General features: G+C 43.5%; 1 protein-coding gene across 1 annotated transcript in view; it reads left to right on the plus strand.

Annotated features, from left to right (window-relative positions):
• The first annotated feature begins 799 nt into the window (after positions 1 to 799).
• Positions 800 to 14625, plus strand: part of GNA13 (G protein subunit alpha 13) — a 45705-nt gene continuing 31879 nt past the window's right edge. The window contains exons 1-2 of the mRNA XM_033183936.1: positions 800 to 1426; positions 4305 to 4531. Of these exons, the coding sequence (XP_033039827.1) occupies positions 1144 to 1426; positions 4305 to 4531 (510 nt within the window). The 5' untranslated portion in view covers positions 800 to 1143. The remainder of the gene's footprint in view (positions 1427 to 4304; positions 4532 to 14625) is intronic.

The following is a 14625-nucleotide window of genomic DNA, read 5'->3' on the forward strand; positions in this document are numbered from 1 at the left end:
GAGCCATTAACAGTCCCTGGTAGCACGTCTCAAGTGAACATCAACTCCAGTTCTTTCCCCTCATAGATGGCCCTGGCAGGGGTCTGAAAATGCCAGAAAGAACTGGAAGTGGGGGTGGATGACGTCTGGTTACCGTTCTGGGATTTGAAGACTAGAAGGTCAAGGGAGTCACCTTAAGAAAACACATCAGGCCCGGGCCCGCTGGCTCTGTCTGGAATCCCCGCACTGTGGGAGGCCAAGGCTAGAGGATTGCTTGAGCTCAGGAGTTCGAGACCAGCCTGGACAACACAGGGGAAGACCCCTGTTATCTAAAAATAAATACAAAAAATTAGCCGGGTGTGATGGTACACACCTGTAATCCCAGCTACTCGGGAGGCTGAGGAGGGAGGATGGCTTGAACCTGGGGGGCGGAGGTTGCGTGAGCCGAGATCGCGCCACTGCACTCCAGCCTGGGCGACAGGGTGAGATTCCGTCTCAAAAAATAAAAAATAAAATGAAATAAAGAAAATGCACCAAAAGCCTGCCAGGCTCACGCCAGCTGTTCCGTTCTTATAACTTTCGAGTCCGTGGCCTCGAAATGGGTCGGGTGGGCGGTAACAGCGGGCAGCGGGCGCGCAACGCGGGAGAAAGGGCGGCTAAGTGGGAGCCCAAAGAGCCGCGTCCGGGACCTGGTCTCCGGCCTCCAGGCTCGGGCAAGCCCTTCTGCCCACAAGTAGGTTCAGACCATGAAAGGGAAACAGAAAGTTGTGCTCCCTAGCCCGGCCCACGTGACCGCGGTTCCTCATCCCTCCCCTGGGCACCCGAGCGACACATCGAGCGCGTGACTCCCCGCCCAAGGCGGGAGGTGGGGGAGCGGCCACGGCGTGCGCGCGCGCCCCCGGGAGGCAGCGGGAGCGCGCACGCCCCGGGGCCACCGCCCCTCCCGGGCCGGGCCCGCCCTCCTTCCCTCCCTCCCCCGCTCTCCTGGCCCGCCCTGCCCGGCCCGCCCTGCGAGTCAGTTCGCTGGTTCCCTCCCTCCCTGGGCGCGCTTGGGCCGCCACCGCGCACCCCGCCCTCGAGCCGCGGTGCCGGAGCCGCCCGCCGCCGGAGGAGGAGGTGGAGGGAGCCGGAGGGGCCCGCCGAGGCGGCGGCGGCGGCGGCAAGATGGCGGACTTCCTGCCGTCGCGGTCCGTGCTGTCCGTGTGCTTCCCCGGCTGCTTGCTGACGAGCGGCGAGGCCGAGCAGCAACGCAAGTCCAAGGAGATCGACAAATGCCTGTCTCGGGAAAAGACTTACGTGAAGCGGCTGGTGAAGATCCTGCTGCTGGGCGCAGGCGAGAGCGGCAAGTCCACCTTCCTGAAGCAGATGCGAATCATCCACGGGCAGGATTTCGACCAGCGCGCGCGCGAGGAGTTCCGCCCCACCATCTACAGCAACGTGATCAAAGGTGCCGGGCCGGGAACGGGGGCCAGGGGTTAGGGGCCAGGGGGCTGGGGCGGCGGCGGGCGCGGGGCCGGGCACCGCCCTCGTCCGCTCTGTCGCTGGCGGAGGACCGGGCCCGGCGGGCGGGCTGGCGGGAAGGGGGCGCGCCCGGGGAACCGACCCTGCCCGCCCGGGATGCCCTCGCCCCCCAGGCGAGAGGATGCTCGGGGTCGCCCTGCTCTCCCCCTTGTCTCCCCGGTGGGCGTCACGGCCATTCCCCTACCCCCCACCGCGTCCTGGTCTCGCCCCCTGCGAGAGGGAAGTGGGGCGAGCTGGGTGCTGCCTCGGGGTGTGGGGAGACCTCTTCTGTCCTCCCCGCTGCGGATGAGGCAGGAAGACCCACAGCAGCCCCAGCCCCTTTACCCCCATCCCCTGCTCGGGCGATGTGGGCCGAACCTCGTTACCCCGCTGGGTGACCCGAGTCACATGGGGTCGCATGCGCTCCCAATTCCCTGTTTCCTTGGCAGTCTCCTAAGTAGGGGAGTTCTGGAACCGTCGCAATAAGGGAACTTTTTGCCCGGTACTTCTTGTCAAGGGCGTAGGGTGACAGCCTCCTTTTAAGCAAGGATATGAAACTTGAGAGAGTGTCAGGTTGACCGTACTGGAATCAGAAGAGAATGGACCCGTACAGTTAGACTGAAAAAGTAGCGTCTGTGCTTTTTCGCCCCAGTGTCACGGTCAGGTAGGATGTTTACGTGTAATTTCTGTGCAACATGTTCCACTCTCCTTTTCGCTAAGTAACTGGGGGCTGGCGGGAAGGGAGTATCACTAGTTCTGTTTAGATGAAATGTAGTGGTAAGAAGACTGGCCTAAAAGTCATGTGGATCCTGTACAGATGGAGACAATGAATGAGTGTTGAGTTAGATAATTGATTCTACCCTTTATTGACAGTAGTTTTAAAGTTAAGCTTTGTTCTTAAGTGAAAAACAAGTTGGTTGTTTCTGGGCGTTCAAAGAAATCAAAAAGACGGTTTTTATTTTGTCATTTGAAAGATAATTAACACTCGTGTTTCTGTGTGTCAGATGTGTGCTATAGAAAAGACATTTTGGCAGAATTTAGGTGCAGAGCCTAGTACCTCAGGTGCATCTGGATTTTATTTTATCTGGGGAGCAGTTTAGGAGTTTGCTACAGATTGCAGGTCTTTTTAAGCGGGATTTTTGGTCAGGAGGTACATAAGGGACTTCTTCATGTCACCCCTGCTCCCCCACCTTCCAGCGTTTGGGTAAAGGAAAAACTGCCTGAAGAGCCGGACATTGTGGAGTAATGAACTAGAGAGAATCACTAGACCACAGCCCGCTCTAGCCCTAGTGCCTCTGCAGTTAAACTATAAAGAACAGTTGTATTTATGCTACTGTAATGTTTAGCACAAAACTAATTAAGGTCTCTTTCAAGGCTGCAGACTCTGCCTTGACAGTCCTTAATTGAAGGAACCTTTGTAACCTGATGCAGCTGAACTTAAGGAATTATGTTAATGAATAGCATCAGCATGTTAACTGATTGTGAGCCAGGTAAACACCTCGTTCTTAATGTACACGGAGTTGTAAGTGTGATCTACTTGAGCATTGATTGCGAGATGATGTAAGTCGTCAGGAATCTAGTTTTTCCGAGTTGACATGAAATTTGACAGAACAGTTTTTCAGGCTGGGCGTGGTGGCTCACTCCTGCAATCCCAGCACTTTGGGAGGCCAAAGTGGGAGGATGGCTTGAGCCCAGGAGTTCCAGACCAGCTGGGCAACATAGCCAGACCTCATCTCTATTTAAAAAAAAAAAAAAAACCCAGAAAACACCAGGTTTTCAGTTATTCAAACGGATGACTTCCTAATAGCCAAGTGACTGCTCAGATTGATCAAAGGTAATGAAAGTAGTAAATCAGTGATAATGAAAAATGAGTTTGAACTAACCTCTGTGAGCTGGAGTCCGATTTTGTATTATTTTGCAGTTGCTCTTCCTCCCTTTTAGGGAAATTGAAGGCCATCCTGTGACTTAAACTGGATTGAAACTTGGGCTGGAAGAAGTTTTTAAATTTTGAATGTGTTCCTAGAAGACTCAATGTTGGGTTACGGTGCCGAAGGAACAAACAGAACGTGGAGCTATAATATAATAGTTGGTTCTTTTTTTTTTTTTTTTTTTGAGACGGAGTCTTGCTCTGTCGCCCAGGCTGGAGTGCAGTGGCCGGATCTCAGCTCACTGCAAGCTCCGCCTCCCGGGTTCACGCTATTCTCCTGCCTCAGCCTCCGGAGTAGCTGGGACTACAGGCGCCCGCCACCTCGCCCGGCTAGTTTTTTTTTTGTATTTTTTTAGTAGAGACGGGGTTTCACCGTGTTAGCCAGGATGGTCTCGATCTCCTGACCTCGTGATCCGCCCGTCTCGGCCTCCCAAAGTGCTGGGATTACAGGCTTGAGCCACCGCGCCCGGCCAATAGTTGGTTCTTAGTGTTTCATAAATGAACATCTTTTAGGCTCGTAAAATCTTGGTTGTATCTGTTTTCTTGTGAGCTTGGACATTGGTCTGTGCAGCATAAGTTCTTTTTCCTTCTTGAGTTAGGTTCTTTTTTGACTACCTTCTACCCCAGAAGTTATTTTATAAATTGGAACATGTTAAAAATCCTTCAGAAAGAGGAATTGTCCTAATAGTATTTGCTTTTCAAGGCTCTAATTTTGAGACAGTGAGCAACTGTAATTTTTTTTAACCTCTGAGAAGTTACATTTCTTTTTGATGTTGGTCTTCTTTTTTGAAGATTTGGGATAATTCAGAAGTATAAGGAAATAATACTGAAATAAAAACTTATGATAATATGTAATGACTCCTCTCCATACATTTTTTCTTCTTCTTTTTAAACAAAGGTATGAGGGTGCTGGTTGATGCTCGAGAGAAGCTTCATATTCCCTGGGGAGATAATTCAAACCAACAACATGGAGATAAGATGATGTCATTTGATACCCGGGCCCCCATGGCAGCCCAAGGAATGGTGGAAACAAGGGTTTTCTTACAATATCTACCTGCTATAAGAGCATTATGGGCAGACAGCGGCATACAGAATGCCTATGACCGGCGTCGAGAATTTCAGCTGGTAAGAGATTTGCTCTTTTAAAACGTGTGATTTTATTTTAACGATGTTTAGTAATACAGGTTGCACATCCCTAATGCGAAAATTCGAAATGCTCTCAAATCTCAAAGTATTTGAGTTGGAGGAACAGACTGAGAGGCTAAGGGACAGACCTAACGTGTTCTACTCTGTAATGACTACTTGTAAAAATAGTGCATAAAATTACCTTTAGGCTACATGTCTTAAGGTATATATGAAACATAAATGAATTTCTAGTTTAGACTTGAGTCCCACTCCCAGCATATCTCATGTGTATGCAGATATTTCAAAAATCTGAAAAAATTCAAAATCCAAAACACTTCCGGTCCCAGGCATTCAGATAAGGGATGTTCAACCTGTATCTGATTTTAGCACACTTTTTTCACTGACTTCCATAATATAATGTATCTATCCAAAATTGTAGCCTCAGAAATTTGTTTTTTTGTTTTTTTGGGGTTTATTTTGAGATGGAGTCTCACTATGTTGCCCAGGCTAGAGTGCAGTGGCGTAATCTTGGTCCACTGCAACCTCTGCCTCCAGGGTTCAAGCAACTCTCGTGCCTCAGCCTCCTGTGTAGCTGGGTCTACAGGCACATGCCACCACACCTGGCTAATTTTTGTCTTTTTAGTAGAGGCAGTTTCACCATGTTGGCCAGGCTGATCTGGAACTCCTGACCTCAAGTGATCCGCCCACTTGACCTCCCAAATTGCTGGCATTGCACCAGGCATTTTTCCCCTTTTTCCTTAAAGGAGTACCCATAAAATACTTTGTAGCTGTTACACAGCATTGAAGACAGGTTTGGAAAAAAAGTATCCAGTCCAGGTTAAAAATACAGAATACAGTTGAAACAGATTTTTAATAAAGTGTTCGGTACTTTAACTGTGAATGCTGTGATTGGGTTTTATTTGCCAAAGGCCAGAAAGATTCCAGCAGTGATAGAAATCTAGACTGTATGCCATTTGGAAGTAACTCAGATCTGAAGTGTTTTACTCTAATATGATTAAAATGGAGTCACAGTTAAAAGTAAAATTGCTGGCTGGGCGTGGTGGCTCATACCTGTAATCCCAGCACTTCGGGAGTCTGAGGCGGGTGGATCACCTGCCTGATATCAGAAGTTTGAGACCAGCCTGGCCAACATGATGAAATACCATCTCTACTAAAAATACAAAAATTAGCCGGGCATGGTGGCAGGCACCTGTAATCCCAGCTACTCAGGAGGCTGAGGCAGGAGACTCACTTGAACCCAGGAAGCGAAGGTTGCGGTAAGCTAAGTTCACTCCACTGCACTCCAGCCTGGGCAACAAGAGCGAAACTCCGTCTCCAAAAAAGTAAATAAATAAACTGCTTAGGAAGTTGTTTGATGATGTCACCAACATTAATCCACATTAATGGGTATGGCTACAAGGTGATGTACAACCAGCCGTCCTTGCTGTTATTATTTGTACTTAGAAGCAGTCTTGCCTTTTAAAAGTTGTAGGAAAGTGTTCATGATAGCTTTTTATAAAACTGACACCTTAATTTTTACTATATCTGAATTATAGCTTTTATATCTGTCATTCAACTAGCATTGGATTATTTACCGTCTTGTATAGTTCTCTTCTATCATGTTTGTACCTTGTCTTTTCAAGTAATGTGTTTATTTCTGTCTCACGTTGTTAAAATGAATAGCTGCCAGTATTGCATGTTGAAAATGATGAATTTAACTTGACAAATGACCTCCATCCAATTCCCAGATTTCTGGTTAGTTTTGTCCTTTGATGAATGTTTCTTACTTTATTTTTGGTAGACTTGCTTGCATGAGTTCTTCCATATACCCCTTCCCATCACCCATCACCCTACCTCCTGTTTTTCGTTTTTTTGTTTTTTTTTTGTTTTTTTGAGAGAGTTTTGCTTTTGTTGCCCAGGCTGGAGTGCAGTGGCGCAATCTTGGCTCATCTCCGTCTCCCAGGTTCAAGCGATTCTCCTGCCTCAGCCTCCTGAGTAGCTGAGATTACAAGCATGCGCCACCACACCTGGCTAATTTTGTATTTTTGGTAGAGACAGTGTTTCTCCATGGTAGTCAAGCTGGTCTCAATCTCCTGACCTCAGGTGATCCACCTGCCTCGCCCTCCCAAAGTGTTGAGGTTACAGGTGTGAGCCACTGTGCCTGGCTATCTACCTCCTGTTTTTAAGTGCTGCTTAATCTCCTTTCTTCTTAGTTCATTTTCTCAACAAACCACACAATTTCAACTCAGTTTTCTCAGGCTCTATTCATCCTTCCAGGTCAGAGAAGAAACATTCATCTGTAATAAGCATACAGTGCATATGGATTAAATGAATAAATGAAGAACTGCATACCTGAAAGTTCTCTGTGGGCAAGTTCCATATTTGCCCTAAGTCCATTTAATTAAAATTGGGTTTCATGGACAGTTTTTCAATTTGGAAGCTTACGTCTAACTGTCTAACATCAGAACTATCATGTCATCATCGTTGAGAAAGCATCCCTAAGTATATCTTTGTGATTAAGAACGAATAGGTAAAACCACTCAGGATGAGGACCTGCTTGTTGTTGACTTGAGCCACTTGATGCTTAAGGAGCAAAGAAGTCCTCAAAGATGAGGAGAGATAAGTTCCAGAAATACTTTTTTCCATGATGAAAAGTAGAGACAAGAAAAGAGGAACAGAGCAAGATCTAATTTTAAACTTCTGGAGGACAGAGATTCTTTTTTCCTGAGTCTATGCTCAGCATTGTTTTTTGTTTCTTTGCTTTTGTTTTTTAAGAGACAAGGTCTCACTGTTGCCTAGGCTGGAGTGCACTGTTGTGATCATAGCTCACTGTAGACTCAACTCCTGGGCTCAAGTGATTCTCCGGCTTCAGTCTCCCAAGTAGCTCGGACTACAGGTGTGTGCCACCACACCCAGCTAATTTTTTAAAAACTTTTTGTAGAGGTAGGGTCTTGCTATGTTGCCAGTGCTGGTCTTGGACTCCTGACCTCAAGCAGCCCTCCTGCCCTGGCTTCCCAAAATGTTGGGATTACAGGTGTGAGCCACTGTGCATGGCTTCAGCATCGTTAATAGCACCTGACACATATAGATGCTCCATTATTATGTTGACTTAGTGGCTCTTTAAACCCGTGGATGTGCTGTGGTGCTTGGCATAGTGTCAGGCACTGAGAAGGCACTGGCATACTTAAAATTTTCCTCAAAGTCATCATCAATTCCATCTACTCATCTACATGGAGCAGCTCCCCAAGTTCTGATTTTTCTACCTCTGTAACATGTCTTGTATTCATTCCCTCCATGTTATTGTCCTGCTTCCTCTTGCTTGGACTCCAAGGCAGTCTTGTTCAAACACAGCATTGCTTTGCTCAGAAAGCTTTGGTGGCTCGCCATTGCCTGCAGAACAGAGTTCAGCTTCTTTGTGTGAGTCCAGACTCTAGCTAGCTTACCTATGATTCCACCAATATATTTCATTAGGCCACTGGACATACTGTGTAATCTCTTGATTCCCACATACCCTAATTTTTTGCTTCTATAGCTCTCGTCATGCGTAGTCCCTCTGCCAGAATTATTCTTGACCCTGTCTGTTATTAGGTCTTGCCCTTCACTTAATGCAGTGATAATCACACTCATTGTGGCCCACGGACCCAGTGGACTGGAATGCTTGTTAAAACAAACAAGTAGATGCTCAGACTTCATACCTGAGGATCTGATTCTGGATTCTGGGATGGGACCCGGTGATCTGTATTTTTAGCAAATAACCACAGGTGATTTGGATGAATTTGCCCCATGCCGCCTCCCTTTCCCCAGGACCAGTGCCTTAGGGGCTATGTCTCCTCCTTTGAAACGTCTCCAGTCTTCCTGGCTAGAATGGAGATCTCTGTGTCCTTTGCTTTCCCTAGCATGCTTGCTTCTGTCACTCCTCACGGTACCCATTATGTGTGTTAGAGTTACAACTTTCATGTGTAGCTGTCAGTCATGTAGACGTCCTTTGGTATGCCTTGTTTGTCTTTTTCTCTCCCACTAGCATAGTGCCTGACACTTTTATTTCCTCATTTTTCAGACATTCTTAATTACAGAGGTCTTCTAAAAAAGTAAAATGTCTGTAATCCCAGCTCTTTGGGAGGCTGAGGCAGGCAGATCACTTGAGGTCAGGAGTTGGAAACCAGCCTGGCTGACATGGTGAAACCCTATTTCTACGAAAAAAAAAAGAAAACAAAAACAAAAATTAGCTAGGCGTGGTGGCATGTACCTGTAGTCCTAGCTACTCAGGAGGCTGAGGCACGAGAATCGCTTGAACTCAGGAGGTGGAGGTTGCAGTGTTGGGGATCATGCTACTGCACTCCAACTTGAGCGTCAGAGTGAGACCCTGTCTCAAAAAAATAAAAATGTAAAAATATATAATATAATTTAATTCTACATTAAGTTCCTTTTGGGAAATATAGATTATTTCTGTAACCATTTCCTAATTTTCTAGGAAATGGAAAGTTCTTGTATAATTATAATTTTTTTGGGGGGGGTTTGGAATGTGTTTTTGTTATGTTTAGCAACATATTTTTGAATTTTGGTTAGGAAAGGTAAACATCAGAAGAAATAGGAGAGGTTAGCAGATAAAGTAACTAAAATTAAAATTAACCTTTTCATTTCAGCTAATGATTTGATTATTAAACTTATTAATGAAAATTGAAAACTGACATGTTTTAAGGCTCTGCATGACTTAACATTTTGCTTAAGATGAACAACTGCCCTTTAATCAATTTTCGGGACAAGGGATAGGGTATTGATAACACAGCTTAGGTTTTTAGCAGGCTACTCCTTTGTTAGTAATAACTTTGGGTGTAAACATGAATGTTTTTCTTTCTAAGTTCCCAAAGGCAAACATTTCCTTTTTTGGTTAGTTCCATTATGGGTCAGCTAAATAGCTTACTGTGGAAAAGAAAAATACAAGATTCGCATTCTTGTTATAACTTAAGGTACCTTTCTAGTTATTATAAATTAGCACATTGAGGATAATATATTGTAAGAAGTGGTCTCTTTTAGTACTGAATTAAATATTTAAAATACTCTACTTTGGCTGTACATTCAGTATGCCCGCACTTTTGAGTTACCCTGTTTTAGGAAACCTCATGTGACAATAACTAGATAGTTTGGTAACTCAGATGAATAAAGAGATGGGAGTCAGGGGTTGGCTGGATGATACAATTGGAGATATGGATGAAAACTAACAAAATGGCTAGGAGTCATTTCCAACTAATTTTTTTGTTTAATTTGTATTCGCTTATTGAGAAGTATAAGCAACACTGGTTACATAGGACTGGACAGTGTGTGTGACAGTGGGAGGAACATCCCACAGCTTCCTACTTTCTGTAAACAATTTAACATTGTCAGCATTAATACAGCTTCCTGTAATGGCCAGTCTGTCTTTGCAATTCCTGAAACCAAACTGTTTTTGCTAATGGTACCTTCGGTTAGACTTAATTCTTTTCTTTTTTGTGCCTGATGTTATTCTTCTTGAAGCCCATAAGGTAGTGTATTCATTAACACAGAGATTTACTCACTCAATCTGTGTAACAAGGTAACCATTTAGCTCCATGACTGGCATGTAAAAAGCTGAGGTCCAACTAAGTATTCTAGAAACTTCAGTTTCAGCTAATTTTTTAAAAAATGTATTTGCACTGCAGCGTGTGTTTGGAATATAACACAATCAAGAGTCATTTGAAGCTCCTGTAGTCCCAGCTACTGGAGAGGCAGGAGGATTGCTTGAGCTCAAGAATTCAAGTCCAATGTGGGCAACATAGTGAGGACAGCCCCCCCTTAAAAAAAAAATAATCAGAGTCATTTATTTATAAATTAATGCGAATTTGGATTTGCTTTAAATAGTAAAGAATTGCTACTTTCAGTTGTAAAAATATTACGTTTCTTTTATATGATTGGTCCATTTTCTCTAAGTATAGTCAAGCAAGGACTTTGAGTTGCTAAAAACCTATTGGGTATCTTTTGGTTCTAGGGTTAGTGTTAAATGTTTCATCCCATATAAAATAAAGATTATATATAGCATTAGAGATAGTAGAGGTTTTTATCTTACTTTATTAATAGTTTTTAGAGACAGAGTCTCACTCTGTTAAACAGGCTGAAGTGCAAGTGGTGTGATCATAGTTCCCTGTAACCTTAGAACTCAAGTGTTCCTCCTGTCTCAGCCTCCTAAAGTGCTGGGATTACAGTAGTGAGCCACCTCACCCAGCCAGAGATAGTAGAGATTTTAAAATTGAGTTTAATTTCCTTGTGATGAAATTGATCAGATGTCAGAGTGGTTACATTTTATCCAAATCTTGTAAACCCTGAGCTTTATGTTTATTTACGTTAAACACAAAGGTTTTTTTTTCTTTTTAATTTCTTTTTTTAAATTTGCGTCAGTTCCTTTAAGTGTACACTTATAGTTTTAATACAACTTTGTGAGGTGTGTGTGCATGCACACATAGGTGATATCATTTGATGTATTCTATTATGTTGAAATTTTCATGTTTGCATTTTTTTGGGTGAAAACTTGTCAGGCTGTAGGATGTCTGGGTTCTTGGTCCTAAAGGGGAATTGGAAAATACTTGCTGCTTTCTATATTACCTTTTATTGCTAAACAAAGCTAGTGGCACAGTAATTTATGATTCTCTGAAAATGTTTAAACAACTAAGAGGTGGAACAAGTAAATAGTTTTGTTATGAAAAGTAGACTTTAGTTTCAGAACTCTTTACCTAGAGTGTGAACCTAACCCAGGAAAAAGGTTTGTGAGCTTACTTTAAAGAAAAGCATAATGGCCAAAGGACTCCTTGGATTGAATGTTCCCTGCTCATCTTTCACAGATATGCAGCAGACAACCAAGTTGGGGTGTCCAGTCCTGTTAGCCCAAAACAGGTGCCAGTTTCTTTCTTCAGAAAATTAATTCAGGCTGAGAATTGCTTGAGGCCAAGAATTCCAGAACAGCCTGGCCAACATAGCAAGATCCTGTCTCTACAAATAATTCTAAAAATTAGCCAGGCGCAGTGGCACGTGCCTGTAGTCCCACCTACTTGGGAGGTTGAGAGAAGGAGATCGCTTGAGCCCAGGAATTTGAGGTTGCAGTGAGCTGTGATTGCACCACTGCACTCCAGCCTGGCCGACAGTGAGATCCTGTCTCAAAAATAAATAAAAATAAAATTCATAGTACTGATAATTATAATAATTGTTTAATATAATAACTGTTTAATACCTTATGTTTTATAACATTTGCTTTGCGCTTTTCAAAGCCTATCACATTCATGATCATATAGTCCTATATTTAAAAAGGAGACAGAATCCTGGAGTGTCAGGTCCCCCAAATAAAGAGCAAAACAAGATATACTGTTATGCCCATTTCACAGATTAAAAAATGGAGACTCAGAAAGATTCCTTGAGATGCTTCAATTCACAGACCTAGTAAATAATAATAGAATAGACACTGCAGTCCCAATCTGCTGACTCCTAGTCCACAGCTCTGGCCACCAAACCATTTTACTGACATTCGGACATGGCATCTGTGGAGCATTCTTCTTGTCTTTCATTCCCAACTTCTTCTGACCACCACCCATACATACAAATAATTAACACTCCCCTATTAAATTCTAGCACATTATTTAAGTGCGTGTAAGGTTTTATTTAAGAGTATTTTTATATCCTGAACTTTCCTAATATCCTTGTACCATTTCTTCTTTATTATAGTAATGATATAAGTAATCTTAAGCGATGTTTAATACTAAATTTACTAACTCTGAATGGTACATTTTATCCTAATCACTATTCAGCTTGGTAAAGGTTCAGTTTGAATATTTACCTCCTTGAAAACTAACTGTAATAGTGATTCTCAACTGATGTTTCATCAGTGGACACAGGTTTGTTTTTTTTTTTTTTTTTCCAGACAGAGTCTTGCTGTGTTGCCCAGGCTGGAGTGCAGTGGCATGATCCCAGCTCATTGCATCTTCCAATTCCCAGGTTCAAGCCGTGACCCAGCCTCCTGATTAATTGGGACTACAGGTGTGCACCACCACACCCAGCTAATTTTTGTATTTTTAGTAGAGATGGGGTTTCACCGTGTTGGCCAGGTTGGTCTCGAATTCCTGACCTCAGGTGATCTGCATGTCTCAGCCTCCCAAAGTGCTGGGATTACAGGCATGAGCCATCGTGCCTGTCTGAACACAGTTTTTAATGTATTCTGAAAAATAGAAGTTTAGTGGCAACCAGTTAGCTGAAAGAGATTGCCAACCTTTTTCTAGGATATTGCCATTTGGAAATGAGTGCCTGTCTTATACGTAATTGGTCAGATTTGAGTTTGTTTTAGAAAAGAGGACACCATAACTTTTTTTTTTTTTTGAGATGGAGTCTCACTCTGTTGCCTGCATTGGAGTGCAGTGGTGTGATCGTGGCTCACTGAAACCTCCACCTCCCAGGCTCAAGCAATTCTCCTGCCTCAGCCTCCTGAGTAGCTGGGATTACAGGTATGGGCCACCATGCCTGGCTATTTTTTGTATTTTTAGTAGAGACAGGGTTTCACCATGTTGGCCAGGCTGTTCTCGAACTCCTGACCTCAAGTGATCTGCCCACCTCGGCCTCCCAAAGTGTTAGGATTATCGGCTTTACTGCGCCCGGCCACCTTGTTATGTTAGTTCTTGTTGCCTAGTGATACCGCTGTGCTTGATTTTTAGATCAAAAACTATCATCGATGTGGTTCTTCATTTTTTTTTTTTTTGAGATGGAGTTTCACTCTTGTTACCCAGGCTGGAGTGTAGTGGCACGATCTTGGCTCACGGCAACCTCTGCCTCCCGGGTTCAAGCAATTCTCCTGCCTCAGGCTCCCGAGTAGCTGGGATTACAGGCATGTGCCACCATGCCTGGCTAATTTTGTATTTTTAGTAGAGACAGGGTTTCTCCATTTTGGTCATGCTGGTCTTGAATTCCTGACCTCAGGTTACCTACCTGCTTTGGCCTCCCTAAGTGAGGGGATTATAGGCGTGAGCCACCACAGCTGGCTGGTTCTTCATTTTTTCACTGTGCCTTTTTAAACAAGTGAAAACATTTTACAAACAATAGGTCTGTATTTTTATGGCTAGTCCTTGTGTGTCTTTGTAAATGTAAAAACATACAACTCTAAAGAATCAAATGTCATTTGAAAATAATAGACTGTTGTATAGATGGTTGGTGAAACTAACCAGTATTGATCCTTCTCATTATCACGATGAGATTTGTAGCCGGAATTATTTGATTGTTTGGAGAATGTGTTCCTGAAATGCCTCAGATGTACCAGAGTGAGACAAGTCATTTATCTTCCTGCTGGAGGCATGGGGAGATAACCAGTGGCTCAGGTGCAAAGTGCTCACCACTCCCACTGAATGTGCTGCTTTCGTCCCCTCTTCCTTCACCTTTGTTTCTGAGGTGCTCCCCACACCCCTTCCACATGCACACACAGACACTCTTTCCCTTTCTGTCATTTCTCTGCCCTGTGACTTGGCAGAGGCATTGAGAGTACTTAGTTAAAGAGGGTGTTAGAGCTTCATTTCCAAGGTAAAAAAAAATCATATGTTCACAAAATACATAATTTTTTTTTTTTTTTTTTTTTTTTTTTTTTAGATTCCATGTTTTTTGTGAGATCTCAGCACTTCTATTTTGTATAAAAACCAACTAAAAAGTTAGTCTGGAGGATATCTACTTTTTCTCAGGGAGCAAAATTAGCAAATTTCAAATTTGCTCCTCTCAAAGAAAAAAATATTGAATTTAGCATTTAAAAACAAAACTCTTCTATACCACCTCCCTCTCCCCAAAAATCATAAAACAATGCCATTGGGTTCTTTGAGCCAAGGCAGCTATATTTAGCTTGTAAATAGGCCATTTCTTTTCTCTTTAAACTCTTCTGGAAAGGTTAAAGAAAAAGAGCTGAAATAATAATTGGGGTGAGAGACTTTCCTTTTCAACATCTTGGTTACTGTTTTCTTAGTCTCTGGGTAACTTTAAAAAAATTTTTTTCTGCTAAATAGGATGAATTGGCTCAGAAATTATATAGAAAATCAGATACATCATCTTGTGATTTTTATTTAAGCATC

The sequence above is a fragment of the Trachypithecus francoisi genome, unplaced genomic scaffold (assembly GCF_009764315.1).
Source record: "Trachypithecus francoisi isolate TF-2019V2 unplaced genomic scaffold, Tfra_2.0 Lachesis_group20, whole genome shotgun sequence".
NCBI lineage: Eukaryota > Metazoa > Chordata > Mammalia > Primates > Cercopithecidae > Trachypithecus > Trachypithecus francoisi.